General features: G+C 36.1%; 1 protein-coding gene across 1 annotated transcript in view; it reads left to right on the top strand.

Moving 5' to 3' along the window:
- Positions 1 to 23,376, top strand: part of LOC123316249 (probable G-protein coupled receptor 158) — a 396,465-nt gene that overhangs the window by 270,910 nt on the left and 102,179 nt on the right. Inside the window, exon 2 of the mRNA XM_044902216.1 lies at positions 21,530 to 21,713. Coding sequence (XP_044758151.1) covers positions 21,530 to 21,713 — 184 coding nt within the window. The remainder of the gene's footprint in view (positions 1 to 21,529; positions 21,714 to 23,376) is intronic.

Below are 23,376 nucleotides of genomic sequence, written 5' to 3'. Positions count from 1 at the left end.
AATATATATGTAACCCTCTAATATTTTCATGGTATGAAAATATTAAATTATTGAATATTGAAACGACGTTAACAACTCCTACTTGTTGCCGCTGCAAAAATTCCGAAGTACCTACTTGCAAAAAAGCAAAGAATAAGTATATTCTTTGCTTTTTTATAAGTACCTACTTCCTGATACTTCAGGAAATACTATCCGGAATTGGATCTGCTTCTTTTAATAGTAACGGTGATATTTTTTAAATCGACTATTAATTAGACGATATTGGACATATTCCATGTTGTAACGGGCTTTCTTCATAGTTCTCGAGCGCCAGCTATTCTCCATAGGGGAAATAGCAAACTTACCGGTGGCTTCTAGTCGAATACCGGATTCCCTCTTATCTAGGGTGTTAGCGATAACTATTGAAGGTCAAAATCCGTGTTCAAAAATTTATTCGTATTTGAAATAGGAAACACAATAGTCACTAGTGCATAATCATAAATTCCACCGATTCACAGGAATATAAACAAGTATCAGTCAAACGAAAGCACATGGTACAATAGATGGAAATAACAACCAGTCTCCTAACCGCAGAAAAAAGAATCTCTCGGTATTATGTAGATATAGCAGTGAGAAGTGGTTATTTCACAAAGTGAATTGAACGGAAAGAAACGGAGATCCGATCTCGAATGCATCCCGGATGTTCCCGATTCTTCCGCCATCCAGAATCAAGACTTCCACTTATCGGAAAATGGGGAAAATTCTGCCCCAAAAGTTACAGGTTGAGAGTAGTATAAGAATAGACACAATGGTAGGATACGGTTCTCCGCTCCGTTTTTGTATTTCCAACGGTTTTCGAATCGTCAGTTAAAGTACTCATACTAGGGTGAGATGAGAACTCAAACAGGTCGGGGTTGTCTCTCCTTTCCCGTTTTTGTCTTTCCAAGGGCTTTCGCACCGTCAGTCAAACTACTTCCGGTAGGGGGACTCTCTACTCTCGATAGAGTATGATCGCTGCTTTGAGACCATAGATTATTTGTCCCCAAAAATATGTACCAATAGGTAGTTCATGTTTTTGCCAATAGTCGCGCTGGCGATCACGGGAGGTCTAAATTTTGATTTAAACTAGTTGAAGTTGGCTGAGTGAACTGCCTTCCTGGTGACAGATGATTAGGATATTATTACTTTCGATTTTTGAGGAGAGAAACAACATATGACAATGGTGAAATGTTGAAGCGTGCGCTAGTGTAAGAATGGTTTGGCATCCGAAAGAAAAGGAGAAGAGATAAAATTTCAGAGCGCATTTTTGAAAGAAAATTGGAAAAAAACCTTGCCTCAAGAATTGACTTGGAATCAATTTGTGTATCAAGAGCACCTTTGCAATGAAGATATCAAAAAAGATGATGGATTCGTTATAAACGAAATCGAAATTGTCATCCCTCGTGAGAAGTGGACTCTTCTTAATAAGAATATCTAATCAATAAAACTACATGGTTCAGAAGTGGATATTTTTGAAAAAGTTTGTTAGCATACCATAATATATGGTTTATAACGGTACTCTAATAAGCGATAAATCTGAGATTGCTACCTTTTGTTGTCTTGATATGTTCTACTCCTCACTGCGAATGTATATAATTTTGAAGATTGCATTAAACCAACTAACAAATCCTGTTTTCAATAAACATATCTTAGTATCTTTTTTTGTATCAGTGAATTTTCTTGAATTTTATTGATGTCGTCATTTATTATGAATGAATAAAGTGGAATACTTAGTCCCCTTTATAATGTGAATTGTATAATATTGCATGTCATTCTGAAAATTTATGTTTATAATAGATTTGAAAAAACGTATTCGAAAAATCCTCGGAAAAACTACGATGAAATATGACCTTAAATAAAATGAAGGCTGTTAATTTCAAATTTTCTTTTAAATCCCCAGCCCTTATCGATCAACCTAGCGATCCCAGCGACTCCTATTTTACCCGTTTTTGGAGACACATTTTTAGTGTGCGACCGGCGAAAGTTCTCTCTACTCTCCATAGTCCAAAATATGTTCTTCGTTACTTTAGTGAATCAACCTGAAATCTGCTCAAAAGCTGTTCATGTGATGCACCACTGTTTGGTAAATATCATCAAGTCACGCACTTCAAAAAAGCATAATTTCTCCATTTTTCGAGTTTCCACGAATCAAATCTGCCCTGTGTCTCATTTAAAAGGGCACATAAACGGAACAACGTCTCACCATCGATCGCCCCAACTTTCTGGTTGCTGAACGCACCAACCCAAACAGATTATTCACGATGAATTGGGCAAAATGAAGTTCTCTGGAACTGTCCAGCGCGTTTTATAATGACATGGGTAAACAGCATCGTCCCCTGAACTTGTTGTTCTCATTCTGTCATCATACGAGTTCATTTTCCGATCCACGTCACTACATGATATGGCAAGCGCAGACATGTTAGTATAAACCAGATGAAGAGGAAAATTTGTTATCGACATGAAGGGTGTCCGACAGTCAACAACATTATCAGCTTGTTCCTGATTACTTCTTTATAAGGTGGATAGGTATATATTCGGGTAAATCTTAGATGAAATAAACAGGATTTGAGTTCACAAACTACATGCCTGTGTTTGAAAAAATGTTTGACCATCTACTCTGAAGCCGTGCTATCTTCAGCCAGAATGAAAGTATGACTGTGTTCAACGAAAATGTACCCTAAAGCAGTTCCTCTTTCGCAAAACGAACGTGAAAATTGGATACTCTTCTGGCCTTCTTGAGAAATATTGAGAAATTCAAAGCGAATTTCATTGGTAGAACTCAGTGAATATTTTGAATATGCTAATGCTGATTTCATCAATTAAATTCGCCATTATAGCAAATTCTATTAATTAAATGGTGGGTGTTGAGTGTATCTAAGAAAATCAGTGCAATATTTTCAAAATTTTCTAATGTAGTGCAACAACTGTTTTACCAATGGAATTCGCTATCAAAGATGTTTTAACAATCGATGTCAGATAGCGACATACAGGTTGACGTCAGTTTGACGTGATCACTGAGCCTGGTGGTTACATTGATTGGAATCATAGAGTGAGAGTACTTTTGTCAGCCACGATATTGATTAATTTTAAAGAAAGATAAATCTCTCAACCTGGTAGTAAAGAATTGAAAAATATCAACGGTAAAGTGGAGTGGAAGTTACGAGAATGATTGTGAAAAAATGAAACAACGTATAATTCTACTAAAAGAGTATTAGAAGGAATAAGCTTCGGTGTTCATTATTTAATAATCTCAAAGAAACAAATGAGCCTCAGATTTCATTTTCCTCAATTCAAGATATCAAGTACAGAACTTTGCTCTGGTATTTGAATCAATCTTCGGATTTGTCACCGAAACGCATCGTTTGCTCTACGTCGGATAGCTAAGCCACACTTTATCATATACTACAATCAATAAAAGGTAATATCTACAAAGGGAACAATGAAAACCCATTGTTTGCAAGGATTCGCAAATCGGTTCATTCACGGATGATGGAGAATAAGGGAATATAAACAATCTGACTTCGGCAGCTTGAAGACCGAAAACTGTCGGTATCTCGAAAACCCGATTCAAACTACCCAAATCTAGTGGCTTCTGAATTAATCTACGAAGGTTCAATAATGGTCTCTTGGATTCGCGGATAACATCTTGACTGCCATCCTATCGATTTACCTATAATCATGAAGATCATTACACTAAGTTGTTTGACTAAATGGAATAGGCTCAAAAGCGGGTAACTGGATGGCGCTGTTTTGGTTGACACTAGAACATTCATCTATGCATAGATTATAAAGTTAACTCTATAATCTTATAGGGTTAACTCTATAATCTTCGCATCTATGTACCTACACACACCGGCAAATTTAAAGCAACGGAATTATACTTCCGTAAATGAAAGGTATTTTTGCTTTATTTGGATTTGTGCTGTCTAGGTCTAGAAGCTGTGCCATTCTTCATTCATTCATTCATTCATTCATTTTGCACACTTTTATCAAGTTAGTCAACGTCAAAGCCAAATCAAAGCGAAAATATCTGTCGATTGATACATTACATTTGAAACGCGTATTTTCTCCAAGTAGAATTTCCTAGTTTTTTCGTGAGTAATTGTTTGAGTTTAGTTGTTTTTTGTTTACTATCATCACTTTGATTGAGAAACTGTAAATAATGAGTGATTTAGCACCCATTGAAATCACTAGGGCAGTAGCAATGATCGATCTTACAATTATGATGCCAACATAAGTGAGCGTACAGTGAGGAGAAGACTCAAAAAAGTTGGTTTGAAGGCATATAGCTCAAAAAAGATGAGAGCCATTTCTGTATAAATTCGATAGATGTGAGGGAAAGATTGCATCGTCTTCCAGGAGAACAAAACGAACAATTTAATTTTACTCCTACTGTCCTTTCGGTGGAGGCTTAATTATGGTGTGGGGTGGCATATGTTTAGGGGCACGCACAGAGCTGGTGGTTATTGATGGAAGCGCTTCAACGGCAGAAAGGTACATAAGGGATATTCTGCAAGATCATGTGATACCTTTTGCCCCATTTATCGGCAAGACAATGCTCGCCCGCATGCAGCTCGTTGTGTATCTGAATATTTAAATCAGGTTCACATATCGACAATGAATTGGCCAGACATGAATCCAATTGTCTGACCCTGCTAGGCAGACGACTTTGGTCAAGAATTCCTGCTGTTCGAAACTTGGAAGAACCAAGTACTACTTTGATGGAAATATGGGAGAATTTGCCTCAAGAAATGATTGACAACGTCATCAGAAGTTTGGTAAGACGAATGGTTGCAGTTGTAAGGGCTCGTGGAGGAAACACACGTTATTGAAAAAAATGTTCCTTGTGATTTTGTGTCCAAAAGCGGATGAAGCTTTGCAAAACAAATTGAAATCAACTAAACCATCCGTTGAATTTTCCTGTTGAATGATTCTTTTCAAATGTGCCGCAAAAAAAATTATGAGGAAAAATAATACCATTCATCTCCGTTCCTTTAAATTTGCCGGTGAGTGTATAATCAAACAGTATAGACTCGAAAGATAGGATTAGGAAACGCCCTTATAACTCTTATACTAAATACCAACAACATTTTGAACAGTGACAGTTTTCTGTTTTATAATTGAGGGGTACGAAATTCGAATTCTATTCCTTGTATTGAATTTTAATATCGACTTTGTTGAGTTCAGAAAACAAACATCTTGAGCTGGAAAACAAAAGTATGGTTTTGTTTTGTGACCAGGATGTTAGTTTTCATCTGAACATTTTTTGGATCAATTGATATCAATGAAATAAGCTGTCGTATTTGCTACATTATTATTTGCAAGTCATAAAAGAATCACACAAATTCAAAATTATGGACAACAAATGAGTTTTGACTAGGTCACAAAACTCATCTGGTGATCTGCTATATATGTCAAAGGTGTTATTTCTGTGCAATATATACGTTATTTTGAATTAATAAACGCAGTTGAATTTGTACAATTTCAGAAATTAATATGTATGAACAAATATTCAATATACCATCATCACACTCTCATTTCAAGAATTTCTTTATTTATTAGTTCCAGAATTTTCAGAACAACAAATGAAAAAACCTAACAGGGGTGTTCAACACCTGTATGTTAGCCCGTATTTCTTTATGATATGGTCTCTTTATGACACAATAAACAAATTGATTAATGAATGAACAAAACACTCACAGCTGGTTTCATAAAACTTTGACTTTCCAAACGAAAATTTGATAGTCATTCGTTCCCCAAATCGAAATCAATAAAGGTCATAATTTACCCCATATGGGCCCTTCATGCAAGGGATGCTTCCTACATATAACAATTTATGTGGATGAACAGTTCTCAAATGACTTGCAGTAAAATGTTCACTGCACGTCGTAGTCAGTAGTAATTGCTGAAGCCATGGTCTTTTCGCCTTGAAAATTTAGTCTACTTCGGAGCACCGACAATAAAAATCAACTAATAATTGATTTTCATGTTCTTTATATTGAAAAGTAAAAAAACTCAATTTCGGAAAATCCATTTTCGCAATAATTCTCGAATGAATTTTTGAGGTTTCCACCAAAAAATTAGGTGAAAAATTCAATAACCAGCAACTAGAAGGAGCAAGATGCACAGAGAACGGTACATCAATCAAAACATTTGAAACCTCCTTGATCAAAAAGGCCATCTGAAATCTCACAAAATTTTATGTTTCTGAAAATTGTCCCTCAAATTAATATTTTAACCAGTCTTAGGGTCTTAGTAACACATTTGATACACGGGATGGCGCTCACATCACTTTAGTCCCTTCGTTTCCCATCTTTCTACTCTATAATCTTCCCCAAAGATGAGGCCCAAAATGGTTAAAATACACAATCGAGCCCGGTAGGTGGCATTGCAGTCGAGTTATACAGTAATTTTCTTTGAACATCTGGTGCAATTTCAATGCAATTATGTGTGTGGGTTTCAGTGAAGCTTCATACGGTTCAGATTTACAATCGAGCCAGAGGAAGTGTTGCAGTGGATTTATAGGATTGTTTCTTGCTGATAAAATTTTGTGTATGAGTCCAGCAAGAGCCCCAGATCATTTTGCTTCACAACTGGGACCGGTAGAGGGCATTGCAGAAGAGTTATGCGATCCCTCCAAACGGTTGTTACTAACTGAACGGCTGGTACGATTTCTGTACGTCTACACATCTATAAACAACATTATTTTTCTGGTTATGAAAACATGAAGCGACTTTAATAATCCTCAATAATTATTATAAATAATCATTGAGGTGGAATACATATGAATGCAAGTAAGATAAGATGAAATGATGATTGATCATTAATAATGATTTCAATGATTACTATAAATAATCAGTTATATCAAATAACATCTCTAAAGCCCATTTTACTGAAGTATATAATCCGAAACAGAAGGGGTGTCTTCAAAACTTCAGTTTATAAGCTGAACATATTCATTCACACGACATGTTTCGGCAAAAATGCCATTATTAGGTTGTGAATATTTTTTAGCAATGTGTTTTGGTTTTCTGCTAGGAAATTTGGCTCTTTAATTCACAATCTGATGATGGCATTTTTGCCGAAACATGTCGTGTGAATAAATTTTTTGAGCCTTTAAACTGAAGTTTTGAAGACACCCCTTCTGTTTCGAGTTGTATCGAAGCTTCACTCGATATTTAGAGTTGTGCTGATATTCAATTCTAGCTCTTATGACAGGAGTACGTCGGTCGAATTCGCTTCTTCAAGATAACTCTGAACTGATGAATGAAATGGAAATGGGAACATCCAGTAGGTTCCGGCAATATTATCGCTTCTATTTCGATATTTTCTGTAGCTCCGATTATTCAATGTTCGTAGGAATACTCAAGCAAATGAACTGGCCTTTTCAGAATGATTTTCCATTAATTCATTCGCTTTACATAAGTTAGAGTTGAAGTCTAAGAACAATCTCCATGGAGCCAATTCTATTTAATGTAATCGAAAATCTAGGCCCGGAAACGGAAACAGAGCAATTCCGTGCTTTCTAGCAGCAGATAAAATCGATCCATTAAAATATCTGAACAGCGCTGAAAGCAGATTACACTAATCTATAGTTTAAATGGGCAATAACAACATTTATGCACCAAAATTGAAATTTGCCCCTTATTTTACTGCTTCCTATTCGCACAGATGTGCTTATTTAGGATGCGCTTTCAAGAGGCCGAGTCGCAATTAAGTTGTTTCATCGCCTAAATGACTTCTGATGGGTGAATATGAATTCATTGTGGAGTAACGTTAGGGTTTGAGTTTCGCTACGTTAATGTCCGCCATTAGTGTATTTACCCAATTCATTCTTCCACTCAACTCTGAAATTCTCCCTCCCGCGGGTCGAGATGAACTGTTTCCGTGAAAAAATTATTCAAAAACATTCAATTACCCCTTAATGAAGGGTCTTTCGAATTAAACATAAAAGACGACATCAAAAAGATCATACGAAGTCTTGGCGTGATTCTAGAGAACGAAATGAGGAAAATTTCATGTTAACCGACGCGCGACGTCTAGAAATGCACCACTGAAGACTCTTGAAACCCAAAACAAAAGTTTTTGGGGCATAACTACTTCGAAAACAGTCTTTAATCCTATACACAAACAGGTGATGTTGGATCGAAGTAAAATCGACTAAATCAGATAAGTCGAACCAGTCAAAACATTACTAGCAAAGATTATAGTGTAGAGGAATAGGAAACGAAGCGACTAAAGTGATGTGAGCGCCATCTGTGTTTCAAAAGTGTTTTTAAGGCCCTAAGACTAGTTGAAATAATAATTCGAGGGACATTTGCAGGACCATATGAAGTTTTGTGAGATGTCAGATGCCCATTTTGGTCAAAGAGGTTTTGAATGTTTTGATTCTCGTACCGCCTTTTGTTTATCAAACTCGTTTTAGGTGATTATTGAAATTTCTTGGTGGAAATCTCACAATATCGTTCGAAAATTATTGTATGGTGAAGAACTGTGAACTGTGGATCAAATAAAAAAAAATGAGTATGTAAGTATTTAAACTGGTAACAAGTGACTCGGTCATTCACTGGTTTTTATTTTCAGTGCTACGAAGTGGATAAAATTTTCAGGGCATAAACATTTTCAGGACCTGCAAACACTACTGACTGCACCATGTGCACTAAACATTTTACTGCAAGTCAATTGAGAACTGTTTGTCCACGTAAATTGTTGTACGTAGGAAGCATCACTTGCATGAACGGCCCATTTAAGGGAAATTATAACTTTTATACGTCCATTAAAAGATTCTCAATTGCTACTGCTTCAATATATTCAGAAATGCAAAGGTTTTATTGATTTCGTTTTGGACATCGAGTGACTGTCAAATTGTTTGGAAAGTCAAAGTTTTATTAAGAAACCTGCTATGAGTGTTTTGTCCATTCACTAAGCAATTTGTATATTGTGTCATAACGAGACCATATCAAAAAGAAATTATGAAGAAACTGACGGGCTAACCTACAGGTCTTGTATTATACCTCTCAACCTCTGTAATGTTTTTTTAAATTGTGGCTCCGAAAATTCTGTAAATAATAGGTATGTGAGTAACTGAAATGTGTATGCTATGATGTTATATTGGATATTGGTTCATATTGATTTCTGATATAAATTGTACAAAATCCACTGAGTTTATAATATCTTAAAAACGTATTGCGCAGAAATAACACCTTTAACGTAGAGCAGATCACAAAAGTTGTCATAGTCAAAGCTCTATTGGTTATCTATAATTTCATATTTTTGTAAATGTTTATAAATTGCAAATAAAAATACAGCACATACGACAGAGTATTTCATTGATATCAATTGATTCCAAACAATATGTTCCGATGAAAACTAACATCTTAGTCACAAAACCATACTTTTGTTTGGTCGCTCAGGGTGTTTGTTTTCTGGACTCAACAAAGTCGATATTGAAATCCAATACAAGGAATAGAATTCGAATTTCGCGCCCTTCAATTATAAAACAGAACACCGTTATTAAACAGTTTTTCTCTATTTACAGTACGTTTTCAGCGCCATCTCATTGTCAAATGTGTTTTCACTGGCCAAAATGTAGTCGGATTTTAGTACTAGAGATATGAGGGCGTTTTCTATCTTTCTACTCTATAATCTTTGATTACTAGAAGGATGGTGACACACAGAAACCCATGTCCATATTTCGGGCATGTGGGGTTTCTGAAATATGTGATTTACATTCTCGAGAGCATAAGTACCTACATTGTTTCCAACATGAAGTGTTACTATACAAGGATGAATATGAGACCTAGCGTGAATGCAAAAATAAAATCAAAAAGACATCAAAATAAAGGAGGTTAGACACCTGTAGTGTATAGAGCTTGTCTGGCTGTTATCTATATGACGAATTTAGAACCAATGGGAAGTGGAGGTCACATACCGATTAACACTAATTCCTTAGCTATGAGAAGCTGGCACCCCCAAATGCGAATTTTGAAACAAAAATTTCAGGGTCGTTTGTCCACCTTTTATTTTCATTTGTCCAGGCTCCGTTTTAGAGATATCGGAAAAGAACATTTTTAGGTTTATTTACTGAGCAGCACCCCCAAATCGTAAAAACTTATTTTGGATGGTACAGATCGTTTGTCCAACGTAAGTCCACGTTTGTCCACCAAATTTTTTTATTTGTCCCCCCACAGAACCATAGAAATCAATCTTTGAAAATTTTGGAAAGTGTGAAGTTGGCACCCCCAGATGAAAATTTTTGAACCAAAGTTTCAGGATCGTTTGTCCATCGTAGGTCCATGTTTGTCCATCTTTTATTTTCATTTGTCCAGGCACCGTTCGAGAGATATGGAAAAAAGTTGTTTCGGTGCATTTCACTCTGTATAGAAAGAAAATGTGGGGGTATGAAGCTTGTCAAAACATTTTTGGGTTTTAAATCAACGCTATGTTGCCTGTTCTACGTAAAAGTTTCATCATGTCATTCATTATGATTGAAGGCATACCAACCAGATATTTGCATGGAAATACAAGAGATCAGTATAATATCATAATATGCACTAGCTTGAGGAGAGTTTATGTTCGTTATCTTCTTTAGCTAAAGTTTGAATACGTTACATCAGTTGTAGATTTCAAAAATATTAACCCGAAGATGAAATGCATATGATACAGTGGTTGGGAATGGGTATCTCCCGAAGGAATCACAATATAGTTAAATTCTTCAACAAAAATCATCTTGCATCAATATAAGTAAAAGGAATTAAGGGAAGTTTCAAGTCAAGATGAACTTCAACTTTGAACAAAAATTTCACATGAATAAACAATTAACAGGACAACTGGCGCGTATTTGTGGCTGTTCATCTTAATACATTGAAATAATAATAATAATTAGGTATTTATTGGTACCTTAAGACATTTACAATGTATAGGACAAGTCAAATGAAAAATAGAAGAATCAATTTTCGGGAACTTGTTCTACGATGACATTCATCGAAAATCCTGTAGTAAACTTTTCGCATTAATTCACTCAAACAAAAAATTCTCAAATGCCACCACTTTTTTGGGTCTCCCAGTGGAAGGAAATTTTTTGTCATCCTCTTCATTCACAATCCTTCTGATTGTAGAATATTCAGTTGAAATATAAAAGTCATTCAGATTCACATGAAACATTATATTAATTCTCTCACATTGAATATGTTCGCTACTGTCTGATGTATTGTTGATTTTAGGTATAACTATTTGAATTGAGTAATGGAATTAATGTCTGGAATTAAATATCAATGAATATATTAACGGCATGCAGACAATTATTGAATTCTGAAAAAGTACACCTCCGGGCAGGATTCGAACCCGCGCCCCTCTTGATTACCGGTCAAGTGCTCTACCCAACTAAGCCACCAGAGGTCACGGTTTCCATCTGCGTTGACGGACCTATACTGAATCAGAATCCATGTTAGTACGGGTCTCCTTGCGAACGTTTTATTGTTCGCAAGGGTTAGAGATTGTTAGAAGGTGGTAAGGGAACAACATTCACTTTCAGTGATCATCAAGATCCTTTTTACCCATTTCCCATGGCATCGTCGACATTTAGCGACATCTGTAGGGAGCGGATGCGGATTCTCCGACCACTGAACAGAATAAGCCGAAATTTTTAAATTGAGTAATGGAATTAATGTCTGGAATTAAATATCAATGAATATATTAACGGCATGCAGACAATTATTGAATTCTGAAAAAGTACACCTCCGGGCAGGATTCGAACCCGCGGCCCTCTTGATTACCGGTCAAGTGCTCTACCCAACTAAGCCACCAGAGGTTTCCATCTGCGTTGACGGACCTATACTGAATCAGAATCCATGTTAGTACGGGTCTCCTTGCGAACGTTTTATTGTTCGCAAGGGTTAGAGATTGTTAGAAGGTGGTCGGAGAATCCGCATCCGCTCCCTACAGATGTCGCTAAATGTCGACGATGCCATGGGAAATGGGTAAAAAGGATCTTGATGATCACTGAAAGTGAATGTTGTTCCCTTACCACCTTCTAACAATCTCTAACCCTTGCGAACAATAAAACGTTCGCAAGGAGACCCGTACTAACATGGATTCTGATTCAGTATAGGTCCGTCAACGCACATGGAAACCGTGACCTCTGGTGGCTTAGTTGGGTAGAGCACTTGACCGGTAATCAAGAGGGGCGCGGGTTCGAATCCTGCCCGGAGGTGTACTTTTTCAGAATTCAATAATTGTCTGCATGCCGTTAATATATTCATTGATAACTATTTGAATGAGCGGACCTGAATTCTAAATAGCACTTCCTGAAACCCTGTCTCATTTTCAATCACTTTCGGCATTTTCGTAATAAAAATTGATATTGGTTCAGGCAACGGCGTTATGACAATAAGGACATTTCATGAGTGCCAACCTTACTCCGTTCTAGTTACAAAAACTTGAGAAAATTATTTCATGGCCAACCGACTGCTAAAATAAATGTGAATGGAGTATACCTAATATATATTAGGTTTCGAAATTTGTCCATTCAAGAGTTTCATTTGAATGGATCAAAGTAGTGTATATGCAATAATGAGCGGGAAATTTCACACTCGGTGTAACCCAATTTCGCTAACTCCATCTGAAATCAACATTTTCCACCCATCGCGATATGAGCACGTACGTCATATGAACTCAATATAAAAATTCCTCCCTCCGAGTATTTTATTCTCGAAATTTTACCGTGTTGAGATCGTTGACATTCGCATTAAAATGGCTTAGTTTTTCCCGAGTGCCTCGTTCTTCTTCTTCAGCTCGAGAAAGAACGCCGGAGGCCCTAGTTTCAGTCGATAACATCACGTCTCCACGGATCCTTCGTTTTGAAGCAGCCTCTTTTACTCGCAAAATACTGGGGACAAGCTTCGAGTACTACGAATTCCCATGTCGTCGGACTACCGAGCCGGGGAAAATGCTCGGTAAATTTGCATAATTCAATGTGTTGAAGAAGTCTGACGCCTGGAACTCGCATGTTATGCTCCTATTATCGCGAAACGGCGTTTTTCTCCGCTTGATGAGAAACGGTGGTTGGTTCCCGATTCTGATCTTCGAGGGACATGTCGAAGGTCACTAACTTACCCGAAACTCATTATTTCCGACCGAATTATTCCGAATTTCCCTATTACTAGTAGGATAGGAGGCTCACCTTGTATGCCCAATTCACACAAAAAAATAATACGATGAAATTCATAAATACCGAGCCCAAACACAGCACTATTCACTCTATGAGTCGAATCGATGCCAATCAATATAGGGTTCTCTAACGATTTGTGAAAATCAGCTGAGCGTTCGTTGCCGTGGGGTACACAAGCTTTTCCCTCCAATGACTCGAATGCTGTTTGGTTAGAGTACCCAGTTGGATACCCTATATTGGGATTGGGTAGTACTCTAACAATTCGTCAAAATCAGCTAACGGTTGGTTGCTGTGGGGAACGCAAAGCATTTTATTATTACTGTAAATATGCATTTCTGAGAAAGTTTATAGTCTAATCTCTCTAATATAACGCCAGGAAGAACATTTTCTCCAAAAACATGAGTGATGCCACGAGAGTCTCGTTTTCGAGAGTCTCGTTTTCGAGAGTCTCGTCTCGTTTTCGAGACGAGATCTGATATTCCATGTACGAGACGAGACGAGACTTTTCTTGGTCTCATCTCGTACGAGAGGCTCGCAGTGGTATCGTAGTCTCGTGAGTAATTAGGACGATAGAAGACTATCGTCAGAGAAGTATTGCTTTCGAATTTGAAAACTTTGGAATCATTTCGGTTGCAGAAGCTTGATTAACAAGCAAATCGAGATCGGGATGGTTGATTGAAATCCAAAACCAATCAGTACTGTGGTAGAATTTATTGAAACATTTCACATCTGACAACACAAATATAACGTTCAAATTATCTGAACATAATTGTATTTGTAATTTATACAGGGTGTCCCGTAAAGACCACGTCAAACGAAAACGGAAAGTAGATCAGAATGTGCTCTACCTGATGTGAAAAAATCGTTCATATGAAGGTCTCACAGTTTTCGAGATATTTGATGTTTTATGAAAATGTTGAATTTTTTCACTTAAACTGCTTTCTCTCTTGCGGAAGCTACAATTAAATACTTTTCGACTCAGTTTTTTTTTTCCGTAAATTTTGTTGAATGATTACTCCAATTCATGCAATGAAAAATACCACAAAATATTATACAGGGATTCTGAAAAAAAAATTGAAATTCATGTTCTGAAGGAAGTGTTTTTTTGTGCTGAATTCTATCTGACGTGGTTTAAAAAAAAGACACTAGACCTTTTCTGCATATTACGTTGAAGAGTTGCCCATTTTGTGAGGATTCCGAAATGGTACAATACAGGTGAAAACCTTCTTCACGAAAAAAGATATTTGAATGTTTATCGAAAATGGAACATTTCTATGAAAAACTGATTTTTGCACCTTTTCCATAAATACTTTCATTTTGCACTTCCTGCTGAAAATAACACGAGTCTACAAAAAAATTTTCGTTCTTTGTCCTAACGTTTATACTAGGATTTTTCGGTTAATTATGCACAAAAACGAAAAGAAAATACCTTTTTTTGGTATAAAGTTTGCTTTTGTGATAGTTATAGTATTAATACTCATTCTTCATTTTTTTTTATAATTTTTAATAATTCAAAAACCGCGCGATAAGAGTGGGGTGTTTACCCTTACAAAGTGTCACTAGTGGGCACTCGAGTCATAAACAACGATAAGGTGTTGTTTACAAGCCCAGACAAACTTCAAATGTCGTCAAGAAAGTGTAAATACGATGCTGATGCATTTTGTTTTATATGTGGTCAATTTATTATAATTCGTGACGTGAAATACGAATTAAAGACATTTCACGTTCTCTCTGAAGCCTATGAAGCATATTTTGACTTTCCTGTTTAGAATCAAGACAAGCCATGGGATCTGCATGTTGCTTGTAGTTATTGTAAATGATATCTTTGAATCAGTCTCCTAAACACAGAAGCAAACTTTTTCATGCCATATATTTTTTTTCGTCTAATTAGGATTTAAACTATCGAAATTTTATGCTTTGCAGTCAAAGTCAAATTTGGTGTTGACCCGTGTAATCAATCAACAAATCAATAAAATGTTATTAAGATGCTAATTCACTGACTGAGTTTTTTTATTTCTTTTTCTTTGCCTAAAGAACTCTCGAACATCGATATGATGTGATGCGATTCAATGATTCACCAGACTTAAATCCTCTGGACTTTTTTACTGGGGTTTTTTAAAAAAAGGAAATTAATTCGAATCCTATAAGAGATGAAGCACACCGCATTCGTATTTCAGCAGCCAAAATAGCGGGGAGGAGTTTGTATGGTTTGAAAAAGGGGGTGGTCATTTTGAGCGTTTGCTCTAATAAGAATCCTGATTTTTTATTATTGATATTTTTATAAAGTTTCTTCACAATAGATTTGTTGATGTTGAAGGTTCTGTGCGTTATTACATTATATCATTGCAATTAAAGAAAAAAAAAGAATAATTTCATTTTATAAGTAATTTAAGGACTAACTGACTTTTTTCAAGAGAATTATTCAATATGTTACAGCAGAATTTGCAAAATGAAAGAATTTGTGGAAAAGGTGACAAAATCTGTTTTTCACAGAAATGCTCCATTCTCGATAAATATTCAAATATCTTTTTTCGTGACGAAGGTTATCACCTGTATTTTACCTTTTCGGAATCCTCACAAAATGGGCAACTTTTCAACGTAATATGCAGAAAAGGTCTAGTGTCTTTTTTTATACCACGTCAGATAGAATGCAGCACAAAAAAACACTTCCTTCAGAACATGAATTTTAATTTTTTTTTTTTCAGAATCCCTGTATAATATTTTGTGGTATTTTTCATTGCATGAATTGAGGTAATCATTCAACAAAATTTACGGAAAAAAAACTGATTCGAAAAGTATTTAATTGTAGCTTCCGCAAGAGAGAAAGCATTTTAAGTGAAAAAATTCAACATTTTCATAAAACATCAAATATCTCGAAAACTGTGAGACTTTCATATGAACGATTTTTTCACATCAGGTAGAGCACATTCTGATCTACTTTCCGTTTTCGTTTGACGTGGTCTTTACGGGACACCCTGTATAAATGATAGATATTAGCATTCTCACACACTTGGCCTTTTCTGTTTCATCATTCCTGAAAATGGAAAATGAGCTCGATATAAATTATATTTACCCCAAAAGGAAATTTTATTGTTATTGTATTATTAAGAATCGTTCGAGTTCAAGGCTCATTCGGGTCGAAAATTCTCCCCTTCCAGTTCTGATTTGAAATAGTGAAATATTTATTCAACATTTTTTGTGAAATTCAAAAAGCTTTTATATTTGTGTAAGGAGAGACCGGATATCCTATTACAGGTTATACAAAATAATTCGCCGAGTTTCTTATTCATATCATGAATTTTTCCTATTTTTTTTTTCATACAAGACAAGAAAAGAAAATTTTATCAGAATGGGGAGAGCAGAAATTCTTCATTTCATTGCAATGCACTTCCCAACGCACTCTTATTGGTTAAAACTTTCAGGGTATGTAAAACACGAGCCGGTGGTCTTTGATATATGTATTTCATAAATATTTCGTTCATTTCTGATTTCCCTCTGACGAGAACTGATATTATACCGTATAATATTACGGTATGGGTTATGGCATGAATGGGTGGGACAATTCTCTACTCGATGTTGACAATTTCCTAGGTACAGTTTCTTATTCTCATTTTTTTGGACCAAACATTTTTAGTTAACATTAAATGATTATATACAGAGGCATTCATAACTATTGATAGGAACAAATGTGCCTTGAAAAGCTATTAGGTACCCATATATCCTAATAAATACGAATCACGCATTGATGTATTCAAATAATTGCCTCAAATTTCCCCAATTCATACAAACAGTTTATAACCTGACCGATAGTGATACGGTTTATGTAAATAACATAGAGTTTCAAACTAGAATTAATCGAATACAACTGAACCCATAAAAATTCAATGTGTGAGAAAATATGAAAGATAATTCGAAATTCGATTTTGATATTCTAAAATTTTTTTTTGATATTAAAACATCAACTTCAGAATATGTCGAATGAGGCCGAAAATCTGAAAATCTTCTCCGGGAAGCACTCGATTCATTCACCAGATTTAAAAGAATTATAACTAGATATTTCATTTCTGATACTGAACGATAGACGGAAGTTTTTGCTTCATTTACTTCTATAGGTCTTGAAATAAGTATAACAATCAATAAATAAATTCCATATAATATTACAATTATCCTTTCAATTTTTGTCAACCTATCACGTTCTGACATCGACTGTCAAAATCCTTCTTCCTTTATCTCTATACCTACTCATTCATTGCTGTATACCGTTACCGAGAATAAATCTACGAAAAGACTAAAAAACAAAACTATTTTTATACTATTATGGGCTCGGCTGGTCGCAATCCTATGGTTTTCTCTGGTTATCGATATTGAATAGGAATTTCGAAAAAAAGTCTAATGTTTGCGTTTTGATTCAAATATTTTGGGTGTTTTGGGGTTTCACGCAATGAAAAGTGCTCTAGCAGTTCCGTTCTCGAAAAAAATGCTCGCATTCACATTTTATCCGAAGATAGCATGGCTTCAGAGTAGACAGACTGACCATCCGAAATCTTCTCCCGAACATAGACTAATTTTTTTTTTTAGTTAATTTCTTCCAAACATGCGAAATTTGTCAGTGCCTATACAATTGTTTCTCAATAACGTCCTATCAGAGCGAACAGGACCTCTTTGGAAAGGTCGTTTCTTCGACCTCGACCTCACGAATTTTTTCTGCTTTTCGGTGTTCCACTTTTACTAACCCAAAACTTTCAGTTGTCATGCAATTAGTTTTGACTAGTTGGCAGCACTTCACGTAAGAATGGCGGCAGATACAAATCTTGAATGAATTGCGGTACAAGAGCTTTAAAACCCTTAACTAAATCATAAATATATTCATACTCAACTGCCATGGAATGTACTGTCAAAATCAATTTATCATTTCCATATTTTCCGGTGAAAGATAATTCATCAGATAGTTGAGTTTCATAAAGAAATTGCACATATTGAGTAGTCTTTGAATAATTTCCAAATGCCTCTGCTGTGCTGAAGTCAGAAGGCAATTGATTTAATCACCAAGAAAGACTCGCTAGAAAACGTAATCAATGGTCGCATTCAGCGGACGGAGCGCAAAGCGCTTCTGCTACCCATCTGTAGCGGTAGCGGTCGGGAACATGTTGAACGTCCGCTGTCAAGCCGAGATAGGATATAAGGCAGTCCAACAAGCTGCCAGGATGAGCTGATTGGTTGAGAAGTCTGTAGGAAAGACGTAAATAAACGGATTTTTTAAGTTTCGTTAACCTTGTGCTGGTTAAGTCAGTTTTTTTGTGTGAAAAATTACTTACTAGGTGTACTCTGTATCAATTGCGGTTCATCTACTTACCTACCTGTATATAAAAATGGAAAATTCAACATCCTTCTATATTTCTAACCATCAATTTCCATTTCATTTTCATCAACAAACTCAAACTCGTACATCTTCCACACTAAATAACAACTACTCAGTGCAAATACAACTTTCGCTCCTTTTCGCTACCGCTACCTAGCACAAATCAAATCCGCTCCCAAAAATGGCGTCCGCTCCAGAACGTGTTGAGAATGTAGCGCATATTTCACCGAACTTTTCCGCTAGCGTTTGGTAACAGTTGCGCAACTGTTTCGTCCGCTGAATGCGACCAATACTTACAAATATGTAGCAATAAACTTCACACTTTCAAACTCTAAATAAATTTGCATAATGACTTTCCTTCTGACTAACCTCCCCCACCCCCTTGACCAACGCGCTTAACATGCCATCTCACCATTATCACGGAATCGAGTATAGGCGAAATTACCGTTTTTTTTTGCTTTTTCAAAGGGCCGCGTTCCGATGTTATCAGGTCGAAGGGAACGCAGCCAATCGCAATAAATCATAGGGAGAAAGCCGCGTTACCCCAGTATCTAAATTCGAATCTCGTACGGTATCACGTGTATCGAGAGGTACTGTTCTACGTTAATTCCATAAATTTCGCAATGGAGCGCCTGATAGCTGAAGAAACGCGGGGTGGGTGTGTTCGGAAAGTTTCGAGCTGGATTTCGAAACTGCTGTCCCTTTGATCTGATGAATTTTCGTAGAAACTCAAGTGTTAATTCATCAAAAAGATTATTGGTTATAAGGGGAATGCATAACTCTCGTAAATCCATAAAACATCGTGGCGGACCAACACATCATCAATTTTCTCCTTTTTCGTAGGTTTGGATATTTCTGGTATTTTGTCACTCAGTATGTATGATATGCAACAGTGCAACACACCAGTATTCCTAAACTTCAAAATATATGTCATTGAAATCCTTATAATTCAAATATATCGAAATATATTTTTTTCGAATTTTAACGTATTGCATTTTGTCTGTATTCACAATATTCACATACGAAAATTCTGATTTCAAAAGTGCTTTCTTATGAACATTCTACATCATTTTCACCAATGAGCAACGCCCATCGAGTCAATAATGGTCATGAATGTTTTCTTATCACCATAGATAGACTTAATAAATATCAAGTTTGGTGATCCCATTTGACAAGAGAAACAAACAATGACAGAAAATGCCATTGGTTTTAACATAGACATGGACTGAGCAATGCCATCATGAAATTTACTGTTTTATAGAAAGAGAGAAATGATCGTCTCTCTTGTGTTCACATAGAGGTAGTGCGAACCAATCAAAATTCTAGAAAAAGACAACTAGCATGCCCGATGTTCAGTTTCTCTCTGTCACTTTTTTTGACCGTATTTCATGCATAGATAGAAAAGGAAGGCACAGTCCATGTCTCTATGTGAATGGGTTTTAAGAAGGTATAGACACATATTGCATAAACAATTTTTTGTGCACAGTGGATATATAATTCTATATCTTGTTGATTGGTTTCACTGTTGTCGAATTAACAAAAATTACTTGTCTCTGTAAAGGCATTCTACGTCACAAGCTTTTACATATTCGAATGTTAAAGCGAATATTTTACGTGTTGGTGGAACTAATGGAAAAGGGTTTCCATAAATAATCTTAGATTCAATCTTGAATTTATATTATTATTATTATTATCCAACCACAAGAAATAAACTAGGCCTATGTGCTCACAATCATACCCTTACAAAATGAGCAAAAAGAAACGTTATTTCTCTAAGAGTTCTCATCAACTCTTAAATTTTATCTGACTTATCGAGTATACTGCTCACTGCTCGAACAGCCTGTACATTCCTTATCGATTCGCGACTTCCTTCTCTCTTCGGCCAAGGGCCTTAAAGCTATCACTCTTTTGGTTATTTCAACGTCTATGATTATTGCCTCCAACTTCGTATACCCAGAATTTCTTTATCGGTCCGTTTTCCACGCTTCATCTGACATCTTCCCTGATTAATATGTATGTTTGCTGAAAATGTACCCCTCCTTTCTGGCGGCTCGCGTTGAGTTAACGTGTTACTTTCCCCCAGAGCTGTGGTACAACGATCACCGAGTCGTATTTTGGGGAAAATAGAGCCGTAATTCAATTTAGGCTACCTGGTGCCGCGTTGAAAATAAGTGAGTTATAGGAGATCCCACTGGGTAGCTGATTTTATTCGGTTTTCATTGGTAAACTTACTGGCTTCAGATACGTATCATTTTATACGAGTCGAAGAGTCGTCCTGTGTATACAGTTAATGAAATTTGTCTGCAGTAGTTCCATAGGTCATAAGTCGTATATAAATATGAAATTATGTTGAATCCATTGTTTTCAAAATATAGGTGATGGCCCTAAAAATATTGGTTATGATTTCATGTATACCCCATATGAATAAATTTGTTACAGGATGTGAACATGCACTCGTGAACTGTTATTACGATTACTGTTCATGTAAACCGACCAAATAATAATTACTGGCTCGAATTCGAATACTGAAAATTATCTCATTGGGCGCTTATTTATCATTTTGAATAAAACAGTTTCCCAATATTTCGAATGCACGCTTCATACAAGCATGAATAATAATTGATGTGATAAAGTGATGGAACGAAAAAGCGCAGCATGCCAGGGTCTAATATTGTCAAAGCCTTCTGCATATGACTGTGATTATTCCTGATATGCAACTTCACACTATGTATTCGGTTATGTCTTTCTGAGGGTCCTCAAATTCATCTGCTGACATGCTTATACGGAACAGAAGGTGTTTGAACCGACAGCAGACAATGAAGTTCTTGGTATAGGCCTGCAAACAAGCCACGAACATTTTTGCTTGTGTGAGTCCGATAGTGTTTCTCCATCGGGATTATTTCTTGACCATTACTTCTTGTAACTGCACCACACAAAGGAGAGATATAATTCTTGGCTGAAAATGTAATATTTGCTTTTTGCAGGATACAACACCTACACCTCCAACGGCAGCACTCACAGTGAGAAAGTTCCAGATGAGATTCTATCTGTCCGTTACGAAGATGGTAAATGGTCCAAACCCTACTACGATTGCGGTGGAGGAAACATATGGATGTTGACCTACACAGTCCCTTTCTTCGGATATGCCAACAATACCTACTTTTTTAAGTGAGTACCTTCTCTTAGTTTTTCATATCATTCATTAAATCATAAATCCAACATCGAACGAACGAAAAAGCCTACATTGAGGAGTTATAATAGTTACTTATAGAATGAGTGAGTGAAATTAAGAGAAGATAGTTTAACCCACGAGCTAGCGAGTAGGTATAAACATAATACATAACTCACGTGTTAGGTTATACCACTTTTCAGGGAATTGGGAAGTTCACCAAATTTCAAAATATATATCATATTAAAATCCTTATAACTGGAATGAATCGAAAAATATTTTTTTAAATTGTAACATATTATTGCGTTTTGTCTGTATTCACTCACGAAAATTTTGATTTCTCTTAAAAACATTCTGCCATTTTCACAATCCGGCAACGCCTCTCGAGTCAATAATGGTCATACAAGTTTTCTTATCACCAAAGACTTAGGCCCGTTTGCACCAAACGCACTTACTGTTAAGTGTCCCTTAAAATGAACCCTTAACTTAAATTACGTTGCACCAACTGTAAAGTGACATTTAAATGGCTAAAGCTAGCCTTAAATTTAAGCGCTCCTGTAATGACCACTTAGGTATTTAAGGGCGGGATTCTAACCTAAAATAATTTGTTGAACTCATAAACTGGCTGCAGAACTGCTGTGGTTTTTCTAATAACGTCAGTTGCCTTTTATTTGACAATCCATTTCATTATCAATTATAATGCTAATTCAGCAACAAAAAGTTGCCACCCTTTGATAATAATACTTGACACTGACTGACAGGACAATAAAGTTAGGTTAATGAAATGACAACGATCATCAGCAACCGGCCAACTAATGCAAAGGCTTTATTGGACTAGAATGAAGTTGCACCAAAATAAAAAACTGAAATATCTCTAGATATGAGAACTTAAGGGTCCCTTACTTAAGATTCTGTTAAGCCGCAGTCGTGGAACTGGGAATAAAATTAAGCGTCCATTAACTTTAAACTTCGCTTACGGCCGGTTTCATAATCAAACCTAAAGTCCCTTTAATTTTAAAGCTTCCTTTAACCCTACTAAAAATGACAGTAAGGGAAGCTTTAAGCTTAAAATGACGTTTAATTTTATTATGAAACTGGACGTTAGTTAAGTACTCATTTTAAGGGGGATTGGTGCAAACGGGCCTTAATGAATATTATTTGGTGATCACATTTGACAAGAAAAACAAACAATGACAGAAAATTTCATCGGTTTTAAGAAGTTCTAGACACAGATTACAGAAACAATTTTTTGTGATCTGTGGATATAGAATTCTATATCTTCTTGATCGGTTCCACTGTTGTTGAATTAACAAAAATTATAAGACTCTAGTATAGGGCATTCTACGCCACAATCTTTCACATATTCGAATGTTAACCAAGTTTCGAATGGTGTATTTTTATTCTAACTGAATTTTCAATCGAATGTTTTACGTTGTGAATAACTTGTGGGAAATGGTTTCCATAAATCATTTCAAATTCGATTTTGGTGTTTTAGGAAACTTCCCAATTGTGCAATTTATGAAATATCATAAAGGTGCCGCTGCGATTGATTGTTGCTGGGACGTTCAATCTATAGCAACAAGGGCAAGATGACGTTTATCCTCTCAGGTTCCTAAAGGTCAACGTACCCTTGTTGTTAGGGTCGTTTTTAAACGTCACAAT

This window comes from Coccinella septempunctata, chromosome 7 (genome assembly GCF_907165205.1).
Source record: "Coccinella septempunctata chromosome 7, icCocSept1.1, whole genome shotgun sequence".
NCBI lineage: Eukaryota > Metazoa > Arthropoda > Insecta > Coleoptera > Coccinellidae > Coccinella > Coccinella septempunctata.
Note: the sequence above shows the minus strand (reverse complement) of the source record. Positions and strands in the feature narration are given on the sequence as shown.